The 22,938-nt window shown below is 50.0% G+C and overlaps 6 protein-coding genes across 6 annotated transcripts; all 6 read left to right on the top strand.

Moving 5' to 3' along the window:
* Positions 1–5,675: 5,675 nt before the first annotated feature.
* Positions 5,676–9,455, top strand: ACHE_80014A (uncharacterized protein; the record flags this gene model as incomplete). The annotated part of the gene is made up of 1 exon (XM_043283338.1): positions 5,676–9,455. One exon carries the CDS (start codon positions 5,676–5,678, stop codon positions 9,453–9,455), a length of 3,780 nt encoding a protein of 1,259 aa, XP_043140627.1.
* Positions 9,456–12,291: 2,836 nt separating this feature from the next.
* ACHE_80013A (uncharacterized protein) lies at positions 12,292–13,766 on the top strand (the record flags this gene model as incomplete). Its single annotated transcript, XM_043283337.1, has 2 exons — positions 12,292–13,113; positions 13,377–13,766. 2 exons carry the CDS (start codon positions 12,292–12,294, stop codon positions 13,764–13,766), a joined length of 1,212 nt encoding a protein of 403 aa, XP_043140626.1.
* Positions 13,767–13,941: 175 nt separating this feature from the next.
* Positions 13,942–15,273, top strand: ACHE_80012A (uncharacterized protein; the record flags this gene model as incomplete). The annotated part of the gene is made up of 1 exon (XM_043283336.1): positions 13,942–15,273. One exon carries the CDS (start codon positions 13,942–13,944, stop codon positions 15,271–15,273), a length of 1,332 nt encoding a protein of 443 aa, XP_043140625.1.
* A 406-nt stretch (positions 15,274–15,679) lies between these two features.
* Positions 15,680–16,222, top strand: ACHE_80011A (uncharacterized protein; the record flags this gene model as incomplete). Its single annotated transcript, XM_043283335.1, has 1 exon — positions 15,680–16,222. The coding sequence occupies one exon, from the start codon at positions 15,680–15,682 to the stop codon at positions 16,220–16,222; it is 543 nt and encodes a 180-aa protein (XP_043140624.1).
* Positions 16,223–17,977: 1,755 nt separating this feature from the next.
* Positions 17,978–21,418, top strand: ACHE_80010A (uncharacterized protein; the record flags this gene model as incomplete). Its single annotated transcript, XM_043283334.1, has 1 exon — positions 17,978–21,418. One exon carries the CDS (start codon positions 17,978–17,980, stop codon positions 21,416–21,418), a length of 3,441 nt encoding a protein of 1,146 aa, XP_043140623.1.
* A 665-nt stretch (positions 21,419–22,083) lies between these two features.
* Positions 22,084–22,920, top strand: ACHE_80009A (uncharacterized protein; the record flags this gene model as incomplete). Its single annotated transcript, XM_043283333.1, has 1 exon — positions 22,084–22,920. One exon carries the CDS (start codon positions 22,084–22,086, stop codon positions 22,918–22,920), a length of 837 nt encoding a protein of 278 aa, XP_043140622.1.
* Positions 22,921–22,938: the final 18 nt, after the last annotated feature.

The raw sequence follows: 22,938 nt of genomic DNA, 5'->3' as shown, positions 1-22,938 counted from the left end.
TTTCGAACAACGCTTACAAGGAAAAGATATCTCGCCTTCACGATAAATCCGATCAGCCAGCCTCAGACGATTGCGGTATTCAACTGACATGATGAGTCATGACATGAAGAAAGAAAAAGAAGTTGAACACCTCAGCGCTTACCTGGAAACTGCCGCAGCTTTATGACTTTCGAGGACGAAAGCCTGAAAGAGGGGGAGGTAATGTTACAGAACTCACTGTATCAGCCTCACGTGATGATACAGAGTTAAGACAGGCTCATTGGATAACAGCTCATGGAGAATATGCAAGAAGGAACAGGGATCAAATTGATATTCGGCGTGTTGGCACCTGATGATCACGTGTTTCACGTGATATGCAAGGAGTATACTAATATACAAGACGGATGTTATACCATCAGCCTGGTATAGGTATACAAGTATACTATGAAAACATCATACCAGGAAAAGGGAGGATATATAAGAACACTCATTCATGTACTTAGCTTAGTTCTTCGCGATCAATACAAGTCAATCAGCATTGGTTACCTTCTAGTTTCTGACTCGTCCGCACTTAACCAACAACCCAGTATACGTACTCGGTTGGCCTTGTTTCTCCATTCGATTACCTTTACCGTTTCTACTTGTTGATTATCTTACGGAGCCTGGAGGGGGCGATATACCCATCAACACATACGACATACCAAACCGGACCCGGAGGGGCATTGAGCATACGATTACTTGGAAGACACTTAGGGTAAGTGTCCAGTCTCGAAATACAACTAACTAGAACCCTAGGTACGACACGAGAGAAGCCAGGTTGTGACACCTAGGCTGACTCTCAGCCTTGGGCTACCCTCCCTGCTACCCCTCTCCTGTTCTAACTGCTTCTTCCAGTGCTTCCAGTCCCCATTCGTCATCTCTTCGGGCCCTTTCTGCCGTCTGCTGTAGGTGCGCCCGGGGTAGAGCTATGCTGGCGCTGGCTAGGAGTTGTAGCAATGCCCTTGTAGCTTTGGGCTCTCCTAGGAGTCGTCCTTGTGGGTATTCTTCTGCCGTAGTGGGCCTCATAACTCCGTCTGTCTCCAGGTCCTTGTAGAGCCTGTTTCGTTGGTGTCGCCATTCCCGACATTCAAAGAGAAGATGGTGTATTGTCTCCCTTGATATACCGCATCCCTCACAGGTTGCATCCTCCCGGACCTGGATCCGATGTAGGTATGTTCCTATGGCTGCATGTCCTGACTTCAGTTGAAAATAACGGCTTGCTAGGTGTTTGGGAGCTATTGCAGCTGCTGGGTCGAGCCGCCAGTTCCTCTGTGGCCTGTCTGTTCGTTGACCTTGTTGGGATCGCTGTCCAAGTTCTTTGCTGAGCCATCTCTGCCTTTGTGCTATAATGGCTTCTGTTCGGGCTCTACAGGTGAAGGCCAGGGATATCTCTCTTGGGCCTCTTCCTGGTGGCTTACTGGCTGCCTGTTTTGCTGCCTGGTCAGCTCTCTCATTCCCTTCTATTCCTGCATGTCCCGGCACCCATTGGATAGTGGTTTGGCAACCCCGGGCATGTAGTCTCTTGGCTATAGCATGTGCTTGGATCACTAATGCTTGACCTGGCCCTGGCTGGGTGTGTCGCATCCTTGCAATGGCTGCTTGGGAGTCCAACAGGATAGTGACTGGTCTTTGATCCCCCACTTTCTCTGCTAACTGGAGTGCTCGCACAACTCCCAGAAGCTCTGCATCAAAGACCTCATATCCCTTGCCTAATGGGAACCCCCGGGTCTTCCATGTTCCTCCCGGTTCTCGCCAAGCAATCCCTGCCCCACTTTTGCCATTCTCTAATCTTGATCCATCTGACCAGATTGCTAGCTCTGGAGGGAGAGATTGCGCTGCTACTAGGGCCTCTGGACCTGGTAGCATCTCTATTTGGCCTGGGAACTGGCTACTGGTTGTCTGTGTTGTGCTCTCAAAGCCCCCAGATGGGTCCACTGGTAGAATATTGGCTAGTTGTCGAGCAAGGTGTTGTCCCAGGGACCATCGGCCTCGGTTGTTTCTCTCAGCCCATTGTCGGTTCCCTGGGGTCTGTTCCCCAGGTTGGGTGTGCTGATCCCCTTCCCGGAAGCTCACTGGGAGGATCTCCTTAGCTGGGTGGTTCTCCGGTAAGCTGAGCAGCCGGGTAGTGTATTTCAATTGTCGGGCCTCCAGTAGGGCCTCTGCTGGTGCCAGGCCCGCTTCGCGGACCAGTGGCCCTACAGGAGTGGATTTCAACATGCCGGTGATTGCACGGGCCTGTCGATTGATCATGAGCTGTATACCCACTAGCCGATCCTTCTGGCCCTGCCACCAGAGCTCTGCTCCGTACAGGGCTACTGATTGCACTGCTGCTACTTGAACCTGACGAGCTAGCCCTGGGGCTGGATAATACCTTACAACAATACCTTCTTGATGCATCATTATTGCCAATTGATGATTCCAGTTATTTACAGAGGATCAATAATTATAATAGTCTTCTCGATCCCTCACTTCAAAATCAGGGTGCTGCTGCGATACAACATGAACATGACTGTGACCAGGTAAGTACTTATAAAGCACTTTCAAAGTAACATAAAAGTACTTATCAACAGTAGCGAATGATGCTGGAGATCACAAAGGGAAAATCAAGTTCTCTGAGAGTTTGCAAGATGGAATATCTTAATGATCTTCCTGAATATCCATCTACCCATCAAGATGGATATGCTTATGTTGTGTTTCTGGCTGATCCATCTGCAAAAGGTGTTGAAAACATGATTGGAAAGGTAATCAGTGACCTCTGAAGCTTTATTAAGTGTATTATAAAGTTCTTTCAAAGTACTTATAAGATGTTTAGGTCCAATATTCAACAAAACAGCGATATAAGAACCGGGCCTATCATAAGAGTTCCTTTCTTGGAGGTGCTTATTATCATAGTTCCTCAGACTGTCAAGGAGTAAAGCTATGTGAATTTGCATCAACTGAACTCAAATCTTTACATCATTCACAATTGAATGATAATTTGTGCAATGAAATATATGACATTCAAAAGGATCTTGAAAAATTGGATGAGGAACCAAAGACAGAAGCCTATAAGTAAGTGCTTTATCAGACTGCCTGGGTATTCCTTTTTCTTTTTTTTGACCCTAACAATTTTAGAATGTTCTCTGCTGCGAAGTCTCTCTGTGGCAGTCATGGTTGTTTACAAAAAGCATTAACATGTGCATTAGAGCTTGGAGAGTCTCAATTTACAGTAAGTATTGTTATATTATCTTTTATTTATATCAAAGTACTTATAGGATTCTCTAGAATGTCTTTGGGATGCATGAGCCCTATATCAGATGTGTGAACACTATGTCTGATCCAGCAAATCATCTTACATGGAAAATACCTATGGATGGACAGGTTGATATTCCATTTCTGCAAGGGCTAGTGGAAGGTAAGAACCAGATCCCTGAGGATCAATGTGGTGTGATTAAGACAACTATTTCAAAATCGAAATGTGGTAGGTGATGAAGCTTTTGAAGTACTCTTCAGGTACTTACAAAGTCCTTAGGTATTTTTCATCCACAGGGATCAGGAGCATTACGACATCATAGGTGTACTGCAAGGTTTCATTGGCTAGTCCCACAAGATTTAGAGCAAAGGCCATACCTTATTTTCATTTCTTATGGTATTCATACTCATCCACCACCACCTCCGAATAAGCCACCTCCTGCTATTGTTCAAAGCTTAATTAAGCTTATACAAGAATGCAGATTGGAGTCATTCCAACTTCGTAAGTACTTGATTGAAAGACACTTTGGAAGTACTTTATTTTCTTACATCTGGTAGGACAATTCTGCTTTTCAGATCAATTTATGCAATGTGTGACGGCTCACATATGATAGCTCACATGGCGGTTCAACACTACGGCAATGGATGATACATCACAAACACCATCCAGTCATGTCGCCAACAATCCTCTTAAAACCTCTTCATGACCTAGATAGATTTCCTCTTCTTCTTTCTTCTCCAGATTCGATATTCTCGTCGATGGCTACAATAGTTTAGATAGGAATTCAGTTCGTTATTATCTACTATTCCGAGCCCGTGACATAATATCGAATCTCGCCTTTTTCTTTTCACACATCTACTTGATTGGTTCGATCCAGAGATCGTAGAGCCATAGTAGTGTGCCCCTCCGACCGACCGATAGATACCGATACCGATACAACGAACCCAGCAGGCATGCCTCGCCCAAGAAACACCGTTGCCTCTACCAGAGCCAACCGAAACGAAACGAACAATGATGATACCAACCGAAATGAAGCGAATACCAATACTGAACGAGAGAACCGACAGAACCCCATCCTTATTGATGGAGATGAGAATGAAGAACAACGCATGATGACCTTGGAGGAATTCTTGCAATATGCCTCTGAGGAGCCAGAATGGTTGTATGAGAAGCTCCAAGCAACTCATCAACGATATGATGACAGTCTTGATGACCATAAGGTCCGGCTTGCTGAAGAAGAGCTCCGAGGACAAACCAAGGATGGAGAAATTGCGCTTCTGCGCCGTGAAACAGAAGAGATGAAGGGACAACTCCAAGATATCAAGAAGCAACTTACTGATGTGACTGCTGAACGTGACGCATTTGGGAGCCAAATTGCCCGACTGGTGATGGACAGTGCCAGTGGCCGTCGAGCCTCTCCAATGCCCATCAACAGCAAATCCACCAAGATCCCAGATCCCCCAATGCTTACCGATGGAAAGGAGCCCCGATTTGAAGACTGGCTGCTCCTGATGTCTCAGAAGCTTACTGCTAATGCAGACCACTTTGACACTTCCCAACTTCGTATAGCATACGTGGCTAGTCGATGTGATGGTAAAGCTCGGAAACACATCACTCCACGCATGCGAGATGATGCAATAAACCCATACACCGACTCAAAGGATATGCTCAATCACCTGAAAACAATCTATGATGATCCGAACCGTGTTACCACTGCAAAGCACCAATTTCGACAGTTATACATGAAGAACAGTGACAAGTTTCATGACTTTTTCTCTGAATTCCTTTATCTCGCAGCTGAAGCGGGCGTCGCTGAAGACGATTGGAAGGATGAGCTTTACACCAAATTGACGACCAAGCTCCAGGAGTTGTGCATCTCCAGTAGCATTGGTGATGGAACATTCCAGGAATTCTCTAGCGCTGTCTCCCAGACTGCAAGCCGACTTGAAGTTATCAACCACCGGGCTCAGAAGAATCGAACGTTCACTCCCAACAAGGATATGAGCAAGGGAACTAGTCGAACTGGGACCACCTTCAAGAAAGAACCGACCCCATCTCAGAGCACCAATTCTACCATCCCACGTATGGGTAATGCTGAGCGTGATCAATTGATGAAGGAAGGCCGTTGCTTCCATTGCCAAGAACATGGGCATCTTGCTCGCGACTGTTCTACCAAAACCCCAACCCCTGAACTGAAGGAACTTGAGCAGAAAGCACCTGAGAATGAACAGAATGATGATGCGGGAAAAGTCTAGCCCAGGAGAGAGTCTCCAACCTGGGGCTAGATGGTGTTGACCTAGGTGAATTGGATCTTAGCCAACTTATTGGAGGGAAAGGATTCAATGTGAATAGTCAGGTAGCTCACAATGGAATCAGTATCCCCCTGACTACCCTAGCCGACACTGGAGCAAATGGTTACCTCTTCATGGACACCCAACGAGCGACAGAACTAGTGAAATTCTTTGGAATCCCCACCCGACGACTCAATACACCGATTGGCACAAAAGGGTATGATGGACGAGCTGGCTCAACCATCACTGATGCTATTGTTTGCCACCTGCTTGTGGGCGGACGACGATTCCTGAACCAGCCCTTCCTGATTGCCGACTTGGGCCAACATGACATGATCATTGGACGGAAATGGTTCGACAGCCATGATGTCTGGTTGAATGTGAAACATAGAAAACTGGTTTGGCCAGAACAACGGAGCTGCTTGGATGACATCCAGAGCAAGCAGTATTTGGAGGCTCCGAAACAGATCCTGCAGCGTCCTAAGCCTGACCCTACCCACCAGGCTGATATGGAGCGACGTGATCGACGAATTGAGAAAGAAGAACAGAAGGAACAGTACCGAGTTCCTCGGAAGGAGGAAGCAGACCGGCGATCAGACATGGCCAAGATGTCACGCGCCCTACAGGGTCAGGAGATTAGCACCATCACTACCAATTCAAAGCCCCAAGGGAGGACAACAGACCGATCAGCAATCCAAATTGATATCGCAGCAATTGGAGCAGCACCATTCCAAAGACACCTGAAGAGAAAGGACACTGAGGTCTTCATTGCCAGCCTGTCTGAAATTGACCGCATCATTGAAGAAAAACGCGAGAAGGAACGCCAGAAGGAAGATCACAATGAGCAGGAATTGGTACAGCAACTACTGCCCAGACAGTACCAGGAATATGCAGATGTTTTCTCCAAGGCCGCTTCTGATGAGCTGCCCCCTCAACGGACGAATGACTACCGGATTGAACTGGAGGAAGGGAAGACTGCAGAATCAGAAGTGGGATATAGCCCCCTGTATAAGCAGACTGCAGAGGAACTGGAGGCTGCACGAGACTACATTGTGGACAACCTCAACAAGGGATTTATTGGACCCAGTGCAGCCCCTTTTGCCTCACCTATCTTGATGGCACGGAAGCCAGGGGGTGGACTACGGTTTTGTGTTGACTATCGAAAGTTGAATGCCATTACCCGAAAAGATCGATACCCCATCCCATTGGTTGATGAGTTGATGGAGAGAACCAGTGGTGCGAAAATCTTTACAAAACTGGATATACGACAAGGATTTCACCGAATTCGACTTGACCCTAAATCTGAAGATTTGACCACCTTTCGTACGCGTTATGGGACCTACAAATACCATGTGGTTCCCTTTGGACTCACCAATGGACCAGCTGCCTTCCAGCGATTCATCAATGACACCTTGATGGACTATTTGGATGATTTTGTTACTGCATTTGTGGATGATCTGCTCATCTATTCAAAGAATGCTATGGAACATGAGCTTCATGTGAAGAAGGTGCTTGAACGGCTACGCGCAGCAGGACTCCAAGCTAGTATCAAGAAGTGCGAGTTCCATGTTACTCGGACAAAGTATCTTGGATTTATTTTAACAACGGATGGCATTGAAGTAGACCCAGAGAAGACTGCTGTGATCTGCAACTGGGCAGTGCCAACCACTGTTCGAGGTGTGCAATCATTCCTTGGGTTCTGTAACTTCTATCGAAGATTCATCAAGAACTACAGCCGCATTGCTAAGCCACTGAACCACCTGACGAGGAAGGATGTGCCATTCACCTGGACTAATGTATGCCAGGAAGCTTTTGAAGAATTGAAAAAATATCTGACTGACGCCCCGATACTGCGACACTACCACCCTGAATTAGAGACGAAGCTGGAGACTGATGCATCAGATGGAGTGGTGGCTGGAGTACTCTCCCAGAAGCATGGAGACCTCTGGCACCCAGTTGCTTATTATTCAAAGAACATGTCTGATGCTGAGCGCAACTATGAGATCCATGACAAGGAAATGTTAGCTATCATCCGCGCACTGCAAGAATGGCGTGCTGAACTTGAAGGACTGCAACTCCGAGAACGCTTCAACATCTATACAGATCATCGAGCACTAGAATACTTTATGACAACAAAGAAGTTGACTGCACGGCAAGCCAGATGGGCTGAGTTCCTCTCCCAATTCTATTTCCTGATTCGATACCGACCTGGACGAGAGAATACCCTTGCAGATGCCCTTAGTCGACCAGTGACAGATATCCAGAAGAAGGATGAGTACCGTCACCAGATCTTGCTGAAGCCAGAGACTGTTGAAGCACCAATTCAGGTGAATGACCTGGAGCCAGCATTACAGGTAGTGGATCAGATACTCAAGGCCAACCGGAACTCTGCTACAGCAGAAGGATATCACAAGAAAGCTCAAGAGGGAAAGGATGACTGGACTCTCCAAGATGGCCTGCTACTGAAAGGAAACCGATTGTTTGTTCCTGATGATGACCCTGAACTCCGCACCCGACTGCTTGATGAAGTGCATGCACAAGTATCAACTGCACACCCAGGGAGAACAAAAACCCAACAGCTCATCAGAGCACGATACTACTGGCCAACCTGGAGACAAGATGCTGAAAGATATGTACGGAATTGCTCAAAATGTCGGAGAGCTGAGAACCCTCGAGATCATGTTCCAGGGCTTCTTCAACCTTTACCCATTGCTGAGCGCCCCTGGCAACATATATCTATGGACTTCCGTTCCTTTCCAGTTGACAAGAATGGATATGACGCTGCACTAGTGATAGTGGATCGATTTAGCAAGAGACCCATCAGCATTCCCTGCAAGAAGACTGCCACCTCTGAAGATGTTGCACGCATGTTCATCAAACATGTTTACCGGCATAGGGGGCCTCCATCAACTATCGTATCAGACCGTGGACCCCAATTTGTGTCAGCATTCTGGGATGAACTCTGCCGAATCCTTGGAGTTCAGCTGAAGCTATCAACAGCCTACCATGCTCAGACAGATGGACAGACAGAAATTGTGAATCAGCATATTGTCAACAGACTGAGACCCTTCATCAACCGCTACCAAGATAACTGGTCTGATTTGCTGCCAATGATCGACTTTGCTGCAGCAACATTACCATCTGAAACGACTGAAGCATCACCATTCCTTGTTGATTGTGGATATGAGCCTCGGACCTCATTTGATTGGATATCGATTGAAGGATCCCCTCCCAGAGATGAGAAGATTAGTCGACAACGAGCTCAAGGCACTGCCAAGAAAATGAAGAATATATGGACTGCAGTGGCGGAACAGATTAAGCATGCACAGGACCAACAGAGAAAACAAGCAGACCGACGACGTCGCCCTGTTGACTTTGACATAGGCGATAAGGTGTGGCTCTCCCTTCGCCATTACCAGACTGACCGACCAAACAAGAAGCTTGATAGCCAGATGGCTGGACCCTTCCCAATACTCGAACGGGTGGGTAACTCCTATCGATTAGAGCTCCCTGACTCAATGAAGATACACCCTGTGTTTTCACCAGACAAGCTCCGACGGGCAGCCAATGATCCCTTGCCCGGGCAGATGACCGAGCCTCCAGAACCGATTGTGGTGGCTGATGAACAGGAATGGGAAGTGGAAGAGGTGCTTGCCTCACGCCTATGTCGGCGTCGGTTGCAGTACCAGGTGAAATGGATAGGATTTGATGAGGACCGAACTTGGTATCCAGCCACCAACTTCAAAGGATCTCCACATCGAATACGTGACTACCATCAGAAGTACCCTGATCGCCCAGGACCACCATGTCGACTGCAGGAATGGCTCAAGGCCTGGGAGGAAGGAGTTGATGAGATTGAGGACCATCCTGATGATAACATGCCCACACAGAGTCTGGGGACAGACTCTGCCTAAGAAGGGGGGTTATGTGACGGCTCACATATGATAGCTCACATGGCGGTTCAACACTACGGCAATGGATGATACATCACAAACACCATCCAGTCATGTCGCCAACAATCCTCTTAAAACCTCTTCATGACCTAGATAGATTTCCTCTTCTTCTTTCTTCTCCAGATTCGATATTCTCGTCGATGGCTACAATAGTTTAGATAGGAATTCAGTTCGTTATTATCTACTATTCCGAGCCCGTGACACAATGGCTCCAAGAAAGGAATCCAGATGTTAAATGTCTTGCTGAATTACATGCTGCTTTTGCTAATTTGGATAAGTTAAGAGCTATTCTACATAAGCAAAGGCTTATTGCATATCCTTTTGGTCAGGATATCAATGGTGTTCTTTTTCAGCGACAAAAGGACCCTGAGCTACAAGTAAGTACCTTGGAAGTACTTTTCAACCTAAGTACTTGCAATCATTCTAACCTTGGTCAAAACTGATATATTATTCCAGAAATATGCAACTACTGCTATCTTTGACAATGGTGACTTTCTGATTATTTGCTTAACCAAAGCACAGGCAGAACTCTGGTTATCATTACCCTTTTTTCAACTTGATGCATCTCACAAACGTGTACATTCAAGTAGAATTAAAGAGGTGGTATTTGCAGCGAAGATCAGATCAACCAGAAAAAGTGAGTAACAGTAACTAAGTATTTATATAGTGTCTCTAAAGGACTTTACTAATACTCTGATTGATATTTAGTAATAACACTCTGCCGCTGTTTTATAACTGGTGAAGATCAAAATACTTATGCCAGATTATTTTGGCATATAAATGCACGCATCAAGGAGTTGACTGATCAGGTGATTCATTGGAAACATATTGATGGAGATGGGTGGCAAGTTGTTACATTGGACATGGACAGAGGTCAATTAAAAGGTTAGTACTTCCTACATACTTCCAAAGCACATCCTATGTACTTATATTTCACTTATAGGCCTAGCATCATTTATCAAGGCCTGTGATGAAGAAGACAGAGATGAATTATGGCATATACAAAATTCCATTCGTTTTTGTCATATTCACTTTCAGCGTGGGATTGATGAGACTCTAAGAAAAGGGTCATCCCATTCTGGAGTAAGGCATCGCATGGCTAGTCTGTTATATTGTCAGACTGAAGAGGAGTATATTCAATTGATTGATTTGCTAAAAAGTAAGTACCAGAATAATGCTTCATAAGTACTTCATGTTCTAATTAATACCCTCTTATAGAATATGAAGATCCACATATTCAACAATGGGCTACTCACAAGGGATCTGTCACAACCTGGCTTCTCTCGTGTCGTACCTAGGGTTCTAGCTAGTTGTATTTCGAGACTGGACACTTACCCTAAGTGTCTCCCAAGTAATCGTATGCTCAATGCCCCTCCGGGTCCGGTCCGGTATGTCGTATGCGTTGATGGGTATATCGCCCCCTCCAGGCTCCGTAAGATAATCAACAAGTAGAAACGGTAAAGGTAATCGAATGGAGAAACAAGGCCAACCGAGTACGTATACTGGGTTGTTGGTTAAGTGCGGACGAGTCAGAAACTAGAAGGTAACCAATGCTGATTGACTTGTATTGATCGCGAAGAACTAACGTACTCCACATGCGAATGTAACACACGGGCGAATGTAACACGAAATCGCTCCGCCGCGATGTTAACTCCAACATCTCCACCAATGCACTAAAATTCCATTAAAATTATTCAGAATCATCTTCCTCAGACGTCTCTACTACTATCTGACAGGAACGCGCATTGTGTCCGGCCTTTCCACAATTGCCACAGCGCCGCGCGCGTGTCTCAGTCCGCGGTCGCCGACCAGCCCTAATGCGTGTTTCCTCCTTTAGTTGCACCTCAACCTCCATTTGATCCCCTAATTCCTGAGCTTCCAGTATTGAAAGCGACCCTCCTTTCCTTAGACGTGTTTTTTTAGCCCTCCGGCGTTTGCTAAGGGCCTCGTTTGCCGCCCGAAGATCATGAATCTCTGCTTCCATCAAATCCATCTTATGCATTATCTTCCTCGTGCCTTTTGTAAGGACATCAGCAGTGTTCAAGATTGCCAGGCTGTTTTGCTTTTGCCTTTCCATGTTGTTCAGAGCTTATGACAACCATTGTAGTCGAGATCACTCCCATCTGAAACCCAGTTTCATCAAAGTTATAGATATCTGCTTCCTGGATGCCATACTTCGCAATTGTGTTTTGAACAAGTGTAAACCAACGACAAATAACTTCTGGGTCTTCGCATAGAGCCCTCTGATAGTCATATTTCCGATTGAAACGAGTTGTGAGCTCTGGGTGCCGTTTGACAAAGGTGCTAGCCCAGTTTACCCCAACGCGTCCTGCGTCGCGCGTTGTGAGTAGTCGGTAGTCGGTTGGCCATATCTTCCACACCAGACAACCGAGGAGGAAACCCTTTGGAATCTATACCCTAGTAGCAAATCCATCCAGCCCCCGATCGGTTTTCTCTAATCCTCATTGGTCCGTTCGTCCCGTCTCCGGTCCCACCCCTTCGTCCCGTCCGTCCGTCGATCCGTCGATCTCGATCTGTTTGTCCGGTTATTAAGACGCTGCGAGCTCCCCTTCTCTTCTTTCCCTTTTTCCTTCCTGTCCCCGATATATAGATATAGATATAGATATATATATATATCTATCTATAGATATTATACACATCCACATCCACATCCACAAACCCATACCCATACCCATACCCATACACATAAACGGTGAGTGCTCATCGAACCCAATCGAACACCGGCAACAACCTGAAAACCTGAAAAGAAAGAAGGAAGGACCGAGAACGAAAGAGGATGGACCTCTTCCTCTACAACGACACCCATCGCCTGTGGATCTGTGGTCCCTGTGGATTCGCCGTGCGGCCCGCCCATCTCGCCGCCCACCTGGCCAACCGCCATCCCAAGCATCCCTCCGCGGCCACCCCGGCCCTCCGCCGGGCCGCCTGTGCCCTGATGCTCAAGCGGCCCTGCTGGGACCCCGCGCGGGAGCCTGACCGTCCGGTCCCGCCGCCCCCGGCCCCGGGGAGTCCACCGGTCCCGGGGCTCCCCGTCCACCCGGGCTATCGCTGCCCCCACCCCGACTGTGCCTACATCGTGTGCAATCCTGAGAGCCTCCTGCGGCACCGGACCCGGATCCATGCGGACCGTCGACCCCGGGGCCGACAGCCCCCGGCCAGCCAGGTGTCCCCGCTGCCCCCGTATCGGACCGTCAGCTGTCAGCGCTTCTTCCCATCCGGTGCCGGCAGCGGTTTCTTCCAGGTCACCCCACCCGCGCACACGGAGCGGGCCCGCCAGGCGGCCACCATGGGTGAGGTGGAGTTCATCCGGAGGCAGGTGGCCGGGGCCCTCGCCGAGGACGCGGCAGCGGCGGAGGCCGGGGCCCAGCAGGTGCCGGACCCGGATGCCAAAGCGCCCACCGAGATATCCCCCTGGCTGGAGCTCACCCGGTGGCCCGAGTTCCTGCATGGGCATGCCTTCACAGCGGTAGCCCCGTTGGCTGCACCACCGGATCCCACAGCTGAGCCCCTTCTGACAGTGTTCAGCGCCAGCGTCGAGCGGCTGATCGAGGCGGCCTACCAGTCCATCAAGACGCGGCGGATCAACGAGTTTGACCAGGTGAGTCGGCAAGCAAGCGAGAAATATATATATATTGGCACTCCCACACCACATGCACTCCCACACCACATGCACGCACGTGCACACCCATATGCCATATGCATGTAGAGAGGGAGAGATATATATATATATATATATATGTGCGTGTGCATGTGTGTGTGTGTATACTATGTATATCGATCTATATCTCTCCGTCTGTACATCGATTTGTATGGATGATAATATCCAACGGATGGCTAACCCTGTTCAATCCGGTCCACCAGATCCGAATCAACAGCTTCCTGCAACGGCCACGGGTGTGGGACCGGCCCATCCTGATCCAGCTCCGGCCCTCCACCTACCGGGCCTACCGGCAGGTCTGGCAGCGGCTGATCTGCTTCGCCTACCGCACCAGCCGCCCCAATGCAGCCGTGCAGCTCGGCCACCAGCTCACCACTGCACAGCTGGCGGCCCTGGACCGGATGGAGACGGCGGCAGCGGAGCTGCTGTCATTGCCCTCGCCACCACTCTGCACACCCGGGCCCGGGGCGGCGGATCATCCACCATGGACCACAGGAGGGGGCCCATGGGTCGTCATCCAGACGCCCCGTGGGGGATCGGGATCGGGACCCGGAGGGGGACCGGAGGACCGAGCGGCGCCATGCAGCATATGAGCAACTGGACCATGCCTGCCTGGACCTGTCCATCGCGCTGCTGGACCACCCACTGAAAGGGGATCTCTTTGAGAGTGCGGTGGTGGCCTTCCTGGCAGTGTTGGGGGTGGATGTGGAGAAACAGACCTTCCGGGACCCCTACGCGTTCACCAGCTCCCTGTCCGGGCTGATCAAGATGGCCCAGATGCTGGTGGCGCAGCGCGCGGTGCAGATGGCGGACCATGGTCAGGTTGAGCACCCGGCAGATGCCCTGGAGGCCATGCGGGAGCGGTTCCTCCTCCCGGGGGTGGCTGCCCCCTTCAACTGGCTCACACGGCTGCGCACGTTTGGCAAGCGCATCCAGAACACCACCACCAGTCTGGGATATATCTACTGGAGCGATGACCAGCAGACCCTGAGCTACAAGGAACTGCACCTGACCATGGCGGGCCTGCGGGGCTTCGTGCGCACCCAGGTGGAGCTGGCCCAGCTGGAGCTGGAGGGGCTGTTCCTGCTGCATGAGGAGGAGACCCGGGAGGCGGTGGTGCCGCGCCTGGCCCTGGTGGAGCTGGCAGACGACCCGACCAACAACCGGCGTGGATGGAACTTCCTGCAGGACCACCGCACCCGTGCAGCGCTGCCCACCACAGGAGAGCAATGGCTGATGGACCGGGTGGTGGCCACCGACTGGCTGCGGGCTGAGTGGGTGGGGGTGCGGCCGCATGACCACCAGGTGATGTGGCACACCACCGTGGTGGATGCCTACCTGGGACAGGTGGACCAGTTCCTGGAGCGGCTGCTCCTGCTGATGCACCTGACTGCTGGGCAGCCGGCGCGGGCCACTGAGCTGCTGGGGATCCGACACAGCAACACTGTGTGTGGCCAGCATCGCAATCTCTTCATCGAGCATGGGGTGGTCAGTCTGGTGACGGCATACCACAAGGGATACAGCATGACAGGGTCCACCAAGATCATCCATCGCTACCTCCCGGCGGAGGTCAGTGAGCTTGTGGTGTACTATCTATGGCTGATCCTGCCCTTTGCACGGGCAGTGCAGGCCCTGGCCCATGGCACCCGGCAGGCACGCTCCCCCTTCCTGTGGCCACGGGGCCCCAATCTGGCAGCGGGGGCATGGGACAGTGGCCGGCTGCGGGGGGTGCTCCAGCGTGAGGCCCACATACATCTGCAGACCAAGCTCAATGTGATTTCCTGGCGGCATGCAGCAATTGCCATCTCCCGGGCACACCTGCAGTGTGGTGGGTTCAAGCGTGACTACAGTGCCGATGATGGGCTGATCGACCAGCAAGCCGGCCATGGGTCCTGGGCTGCTGGGACGGTGTATGCCCGGGGGCTGCAGGAGGCACCTGGCCATATCCAGGCACGGCGGGTGCAATACCGGGCCATCAGTCGGGAGTGGCATGCCTTCCTAGGGTTTCAGGTATCACTAGGCCCGCGGAAGCGGGGCTGGGGGAGGGAAAAGGGGAGGAGCCAGCAGCAAAGCGGCAGCGGCAGCAGCAGCCGTATGTGACTGTTGAGATGAAAGAGAACTAGACACTATACACCCATTCATCATTCATCTTAAGGGATACACTGTTTGGTATGTGGGGGTGTGTATATATATATATAGATGTAGATGTAGATATATAGCGAGATATATAGCTAGATGGAGAGATAGATAGAGAGAGAGAGAGATATATATATATTGTTCGATTCCACTTTGTTTCCTTTCTTCTTCATCGATTCCTTCCCGTAAGCTTGGCACCATTAGCTTGACGAACGCTATTGTTGGATTAGGGTTACCCGTCCATGGCCCACAGCAAGTGTTGGGCTTCATTGCACGCACACAGGCCACCCAGGCCGGACAGGGCATGCAGGAGTGGTGTGGCCCACTGCCCGTGTATGGGATGACCGCGCGGCAGCAGCGGAAGTGGCAGATGTTGTGGCAGCTTGCCATGCCCACCATGGCGAGGCCCCAACAGGCGCCCCATCGAGCCCGGGCTCGGGCGGTCCATATGTTCCCCGGGGCCGGTCGGATCCTAGAGCAGGGTGGGAACCCCGGCAGTTATCGGGCCACAGAGGGGCGTGGGGTGAGCCCCGGAGATCAGCCCACAGCCGGGCATGGGGTGAGCCCCGAGCATGTGGAAGAAGCAGAGGAGACTGGCAATGCAGGCAGCACCGAGCCGGCATGGATGATGAGCCCAATGGAGCGTGCCTGCTTGGAGTTTTGCATTGAGCTGCTCAACCAGCGCCACCGTGCCCATGAATATGAAAGCCCCCTTGTGTGTGCCATGGCGGTGCTCGGCTGGGGGGAGACTGGGTGGCGTGATCCCGACAGTTACCCCCCCATTTTATCGCGGATGATTGTGACGGCTCAGCTCAGTGCTTTCATGAACATTCATTGTCAGCATGGCAAACAATGCCATGAAAGCAATCGAGACAAACAGCTGCTTAGCGAGGCCACACACAACCATATATAAGACTTCTTTGTGTAAATAGACTCTTCTTTCTTTTCTTTTCCTCTTCAGATTCGATATTCTCGTCGATGGCTACAATAGTCTAGATAGGAATTCAGTTCATTATTATCTACTATTCCGAGCTCGTGACATAATATCGAATCTCACCCTTTCTTTTCAACACACACCTACTTCATTGGCTCGATCCAGTGATCGTAGAGCCATAGTAGTGTGCCCCTCTGACCGACCGATAGACACCGATACCGACGCAACGAACCCAGCAGACATGCCTCGCCTAAGAAACACCATTGCCTCTACTAGAGCCAACCGGAACGAAGCGAATGATGATGAAACCAACCGAAACGAGGCGAATGACAATACCAACCAAGAGAACCGACGATCATCTGTGTTCATTGATGGAGATGATAATGAAGAACAACAAATGGTGACATTGGAGGAGTTCCTCCAGTTCGTCTCTGAAAAGCCTGAGTGGCTGTATGAGAAGCTCTGTTCAATCCACCAACGATATGAAGAGTGCATTGACGAACAAGGAGTGCAACGTGCTGAAAGAGAACTCCAAGGCAGAACCAAGGATGGGGAGATTGCTCTTCTGCGCTGTGAACTGGAGGAAGTTAGAGAACAACTTCAGGACCGCATTGACAACGATGAGCATGTCCAACGGGAGCTAGCAGAGACTAGGTCTGAGCGTGATGCATATAGCCGCCAGATTGCAAAGATGGCCATGCAGTTGACCAACAGCGGCAATCAGGAACCCATGCCAACAACCACTAGTGTCCGAAAGACCACCAAGATTCCTGATCCCCCGATGTTGACTGATGGTAAGGAACCCCAATTCGAAGACTGGCTGCTCCTGATGACCAAAAAACTTACTGCCAACGCCGACCATTTCGACAATTCCCAACTCCGTATGGCATATGTGGCTAGCCGCTGTGAGGGCAAGGCCTGGAAGCACATCACCCCTCGTATGCGAGAGGATGCCATGAACCCATATACTGATTCAAAGGACATGCTCGATCATCTGAAGACCATTTATGATGACCCGAACCGCATCGCCACTGCAAAGCATCATTTCCGACAACTTTATATGAAAACCAGTGACAAGTTCCATGAATTTCTGTCTGAGTTCCTGTACCTTGCTGCTGAAGCAGATGTTGCAGAAAAGGACTGGAAGGATGAACTGTACACCAAGTTGACAACCAGGCTACAAGAGTTGTGTATCGCTGACCGCATCAAGGATAACACCTTCCAGGAGTTCTCCAGCGCAGTCTCCCAGACTGCCAGTTTCCTTGAGGTTATCGGCCACCAGGCTCAGAGGAAGCGGACATTCACCCTCAACAAGGATATGAGCAAGGGAACTAATCGAGCTGGGACCACCTTCAAGAAAGAACCAACCCCATCCTGGAGCACCACCCCACATACAAGTAACGCTGAACGTGACCGATTGATGAAGGAAGGCCGATGCTTCCATTGTCAGGAACATGGACATCTCGCTCGTGACTGTCCTACCAAGACTTCAACCTCTGAACTAAAGGAACTCGAGCAGAAAGCACCTGTGAATGAGATAAATGATGATGCGGGAAAAGTCTAGCCCAGGAGCAAGTCTCCAACCTGGGCCTAGATGGTGTCAACCTAGGCGAGTTAGATCTCAGTCAACTGATTGGGGGACAGGGATTCAATGTGAATAGTCAGATAGCTTACAATGGAATCAGTATCCCTCTGACGACCCTGGCTGACACTGGAGCAAATGGTTATCTCTTTATGGACACCCAACGAGCAGTTGGATTAGCAAAGTTCTTTGGAGTCCCAACACGACGACTTGATACACCCATAGGAACAAAGGGTTATGATGGAGGAACTGGCTCAACAATTACCCATGCCATTATTTGTCACTTGCTTATTGATGGGCGGCGGTTCTTGAACCAACCTTTTCTGATTGCTAATTTGGGACAGCATGATGTGATTGTTGGACGTAAGTGGTTCGACAGTCAGGATGTGTGGTTGAACGTCAAACACCGGAAGCTGGTATGGCCAGAGCAGCGAAGCCTCTTGGATGAAATCCAGTGCAAACAGTACTTGGTGGCTCCAAAGCAGATTCTTCAACATTCCAAGCCTGATCCCATCCACCAAGCTGATATGGAGCGACGTGATCGACAAATTGAGAAGAAGGAACAAAGAGAGCGATATCGAGTTCCCCAGAAAGAGGAATCAGACCGGCGAATGAATATGGCTAAGATGTCACGTGCTCTCAGGGGCCAGTCACTCCTGACTGACCAATCAATGGAATCAGAGGACCTCTCTAGACCAGTCATGGCCAACCAGAAATTACAAAGGGAGACAACATCTCACCAAGTAGCCCAAATTGATATTGCAGCAATTGGAGCAGCACCATTCCAACGACACCTGAAGAAGAAGGACACTGAGGTCTTCATTGCTAGCCTGTCTGAAATTGACCGCATCATTGAAGAGAAACGCGAGGAGGACCGCCAGAAAGAAGATCACTATGAGGAAGAACTAGTACAACAACTACTACCCAAGCAATATCAGGAATATGCAGATGTTTTCTCCAAAGCAGCTTCTGATGAACTGCCTCTTCGACGGGCAAACGATTACCAAATTGAACTTGAAGATGGGAAGACTGCAGAAAGAGAAGTGGGTTATAGCCCTTTGTACAAGCAAACTGCAGAGGAATTGGAAGCCGCACGGGACTACATTGTGGATAACCTCCATAAGGGATTCATTGGACCCAGTGCCGCACCCTTTTCATCTCCCATCTTGATGGCACGGAAGCCAGGAGGCGGACTGCGATTCTGTGTTGACTACAGGAAGTTGAATGCTATTACCCGAAAGGATCGATATCCCATTCCACTGGTGAATGAACTGATGGAGAGGATCAGTGGTGCAAAGATTTTCACAAAACTGGATATACGACAAGGATTTCACCGAATTCGACTTGACCCAAAGTCAGAGGACCTGACCACCTTCAGAACACGATATGGAACGTACAAATACCATGTGGTTCCCTTTGGACTCACCAATGGACCGGCAGCGTTCCAGCGCTTTATCAATGATACTCTCATGGACTATTTGGATGAGTTTGTCACTGCATTTGTGGATGACCTACTCATCTATTCAAAGGATGTTGTGGAACATGAACTTCATGTCAAGAAAGTTCTTGAACGACTGCGTGCTGCAGGGCTCCAGGCCAGCATTAAGAAATGCGAGTTTCATGTTACTCGGACGAAGTATCTGGGGTTCATCCTGACAACAGATGGCATTGAAGCAGATCCAGAGAAGACTGCAGTGATCCGCAATTGGGCTGTGCCAACCACTATTCGAGGTGTGCAATCGTTCCTTGGGTTCTGCAACTTTTACCGAAGATTCATCAAGGACTATAGCCGTGTTGCAAAGCCACTGAATCACCTAACAAGAAAGGATGTGCCTTTCACCTGGATTGGACAGCATCAGGAGGCCTTTGAGGAGCTGAAGAGACGCTTAACAGATGCCCCAATACTGCGACACTATCATCCTGAACTAGAGACGAAGTTGGAAACTGATGCATCAGATGGGGTAGTAGCTGGAGTGCTCTCCCAGAAGCATGGAGATCTCTGGCACCCGGTGGCTTACTACTCTAAGAGCATGTCTGATGCTGAGCGCAACTATGAGATCCATGACAAGGAGATGCTAGCCATCATCCGTGCACTGCAGGAGTGGCGAACTGAGCTAGAAGGACTGCAACTCCGAGAGCGTTTCAACATATATACTGACCATCGCGCTCTGGAATACTTCATGACTACTAAGAAGTTGAACGCCCGACAAGCCCGGTGGGCTGAGTTCCTTTCCCAGTTTTACTTCCTAATCTGTTACCGCCCTGGCCGAGAGAATACTCTGGCTGATGCCCTAAGCCGACCCAGTACAGAAGTGCAGAGAAAGGATGATTATCGCCAACAGATTTTATTGAAACCAGAATCTGTTGAACAGCCAATGGAAACTAACCAGATCAATGAATGTGCTGAAGTCCACACTATCAACGTGCTAGAGCCCACCCTACAAGTTGTAGACCGAGTACTCAGTGCAAACCGGAACTCTACCACAGCAGAGGAACATCGTGAGGAAGCTCGGACGGGAAGGAATGATTGGAATCTGCAAGATGGACTACTATTGAAGGGAAATCGATTGTTTGTTCCTGATGATGACCCTGAACTCCGCACCCGGCTACTTGATGAAGTGCATGCACAGGTATCAACTGCACATCCAGGGAGAACAAAAACCCAACAGCTCATCAGAACACGGTACTACTGGCCAACTTGGAGACAAGATGTGGAGAGATATGTACGGAATTGCTCAAAATGCCGGAGAGCTGAGAACCCACGTGATCGTGCCCCTGGACTGCTCCAACCCTTACCCATTGCAGAGCGGCCCTGGCAGCACATATCTATGGATTTTCGCTCCTTCCCAGCTGACAAGAGAGGATTTGATGCCGCACTAGTGATTGTGGATCGATTTAGCAAGAGACCTATAAGCATTCCTTGCAAGAAGACTGCCACTTCTGAAGATGTTGCACGAATGTTCATTGAGCATATTTATCGCCATAGAGGACCCCCATTGACTATTGTATCTGACCGTGGACCCCAATTTGTATCGGCGTTCTGGAATGAGTTCTGTCGGATTCTTGGAGTGAAGCTGAAGCTTTCCACAGCGTATCATGCCCAAACTGATGGGCAAACTGAGATTGTGAATCAGCATATTGTTAACCGTCTCAGACCCTTCATCAACCGCCATCAAGACAATTGGTCTGAGTTATTACCCTTGATTGACTTTGCTGCAGCTACACTGCCTTCAGAATCAACAGATGCCTCTCCATTCCTCATTGACTGTGGATATGAGCCTCGAACTTCATTTGACTGGACCCCAGTTGGAGAAGACCTCCCCGGGATGAGAAGGTTAGCCGACGACGGGCGCAGGAAGCTGTCAAAAGAATGGAGGAGACATGGACAGCAGTGGGCAATCAGATTAAGCAAGCCCAGGATCGACAGAAGAAGAAAGCAGACCGTCGACGTCGCCCTGTCGATTTTGATGTGGGTGATAAGGTGTGGCTCTCCCTTCGTCAATATCAAACAGACCGACCGAACAAGAAGCTTGACAGCCAGATGGCTGGACCCTTCCCGATACTTGAACAGGTGGGTAACTCCTACCGGTTAGAGCTCCCTGACTCGATGAAGATACACCCTGTTTTTTCGCCAGACAAGCTACGACGGGCGGCGAATGATCCCTTGCCTGGACAGGTGACTGAGCCTCCAGAACCGATTGTGGTGGCTGATGAGCAGGAGTGGGAGGTGGAGGAAGTGCTTGCTTCACGCATATCTCGACGTCAGTTGCAGTATCAGGTGAAATGGATAGGATTTGATGAGGATCGGACATGGTACCCAGCAACCAATTTCAAAGGTTCTCCACATCGCGTACGTGACTACCACCAACGGTACCCAGATCGGCCAGGACCACCTCGTCGACTACAGGAATGGCTCAAGGCCTGGGAGGAAGGAGTTGATGAGATTGAGGACCACCCTGATGATAACATGCCCACATAGAGTCTGAGGACAGACTCCGCCTAAGAAGGGGGGTTATGTGACGGCTCAGCTCAGTGCTTTCATGAACATTCATTGTCAGCATGGCAAACAATGCCATGAAAGCAATCGAGACAAACAGCTGCTTAGCGAGGCCACACACAACCATATATAAGACTTCTTTGTGTAAATAGACTCTTCTTTCTTTTCTTTTCCTCTTCAGATTCGATATTCTCGTCGATGGCTACAATAGTCTAGATAGGAATTCAGTTCATTATTATCTACTATTCCGAGCTCGTGACAATGATCAAGCTTGCGCGGTTCATGGTGGTGCAGAAGGCACTGTGGTTGGATCCCCATGTGGGGGACATTATTCAGATGTGGCAGGCACAGGCTAGCACGGCGAATGGCACAGTGAATGGCACAGTGAATGGCACAGTGAATGGCACAGTGAATGGCACAGTGAATGGCACAGTGAATGGCACAGTGAATGGCACAGTGAATGGCACAGTGAATGGCACAGTGAATGGCACTCCGAATGGCACAGTGAATGGCATGGTGAATGGCACTCCGAATGGCACTCCGAATGGCACTCCAAATGGCACACCGGCTAGCCCAATAGCATGGCCGTTGGCCAGTGCAGATGCCCAACTGGCCGATATCGATGAGGGCTGTGATAGTGCCAGTCCCACACGCTCCACCCCCACCACGGTGCACGATCGCCCGTCATTTCATGACCATGTGCAGCAGATGGTCAGCCGCTTCATGATCCGTGGCACCCATGGGCCCATGCAGACATTGCTCGACTGGCGCACATATGGGTTGAAGATCCATTACAATAGCACGGCGCCGGGCCATGTGGCGTGGATGGGAGCCGATGAGCTGTTGTACAAGGATCTGCATTTCACGATGGGTGAATTCCGTGGGTTCATCCACAGGCTGGTTGGGGCCACACGGGAGCTGCTGTGTGAACTATTATGTATTGCCGATGGTTCCAGCAGCGCCCACACCCCAAGCACCATGCCGCTGCCCGCCATCCCGTGGCAGGGCTTGTATGATGATCCCACCCAGGGGCACCCGGGCTGGAACTTTTGCATGATCGCCGGACCCGGTGGCCCGTGGATGGCCGGTGGTGGATGATCCAGCGGCTGCGCACAG

The sequence above is a fragment of the Aspergillus chevalieri genome, chromosome 8 (assembly GCF_016861735.1).
Source record: "Aspergillus chevalieri M1 DNA, chromosome 8, nearly complete sequence".
Classification (NCBI taxonomy): domain Eukaryota; kingdom Fungi; phylum Ascomycota; class Eurotiomycetes; order Eurotiales; family Aspergillaceae; genus Aspergillus; species Aspergillus chevalieri.
This window is presented reverse-complemented; position numbering and strand designations above follow the sequence as displayed.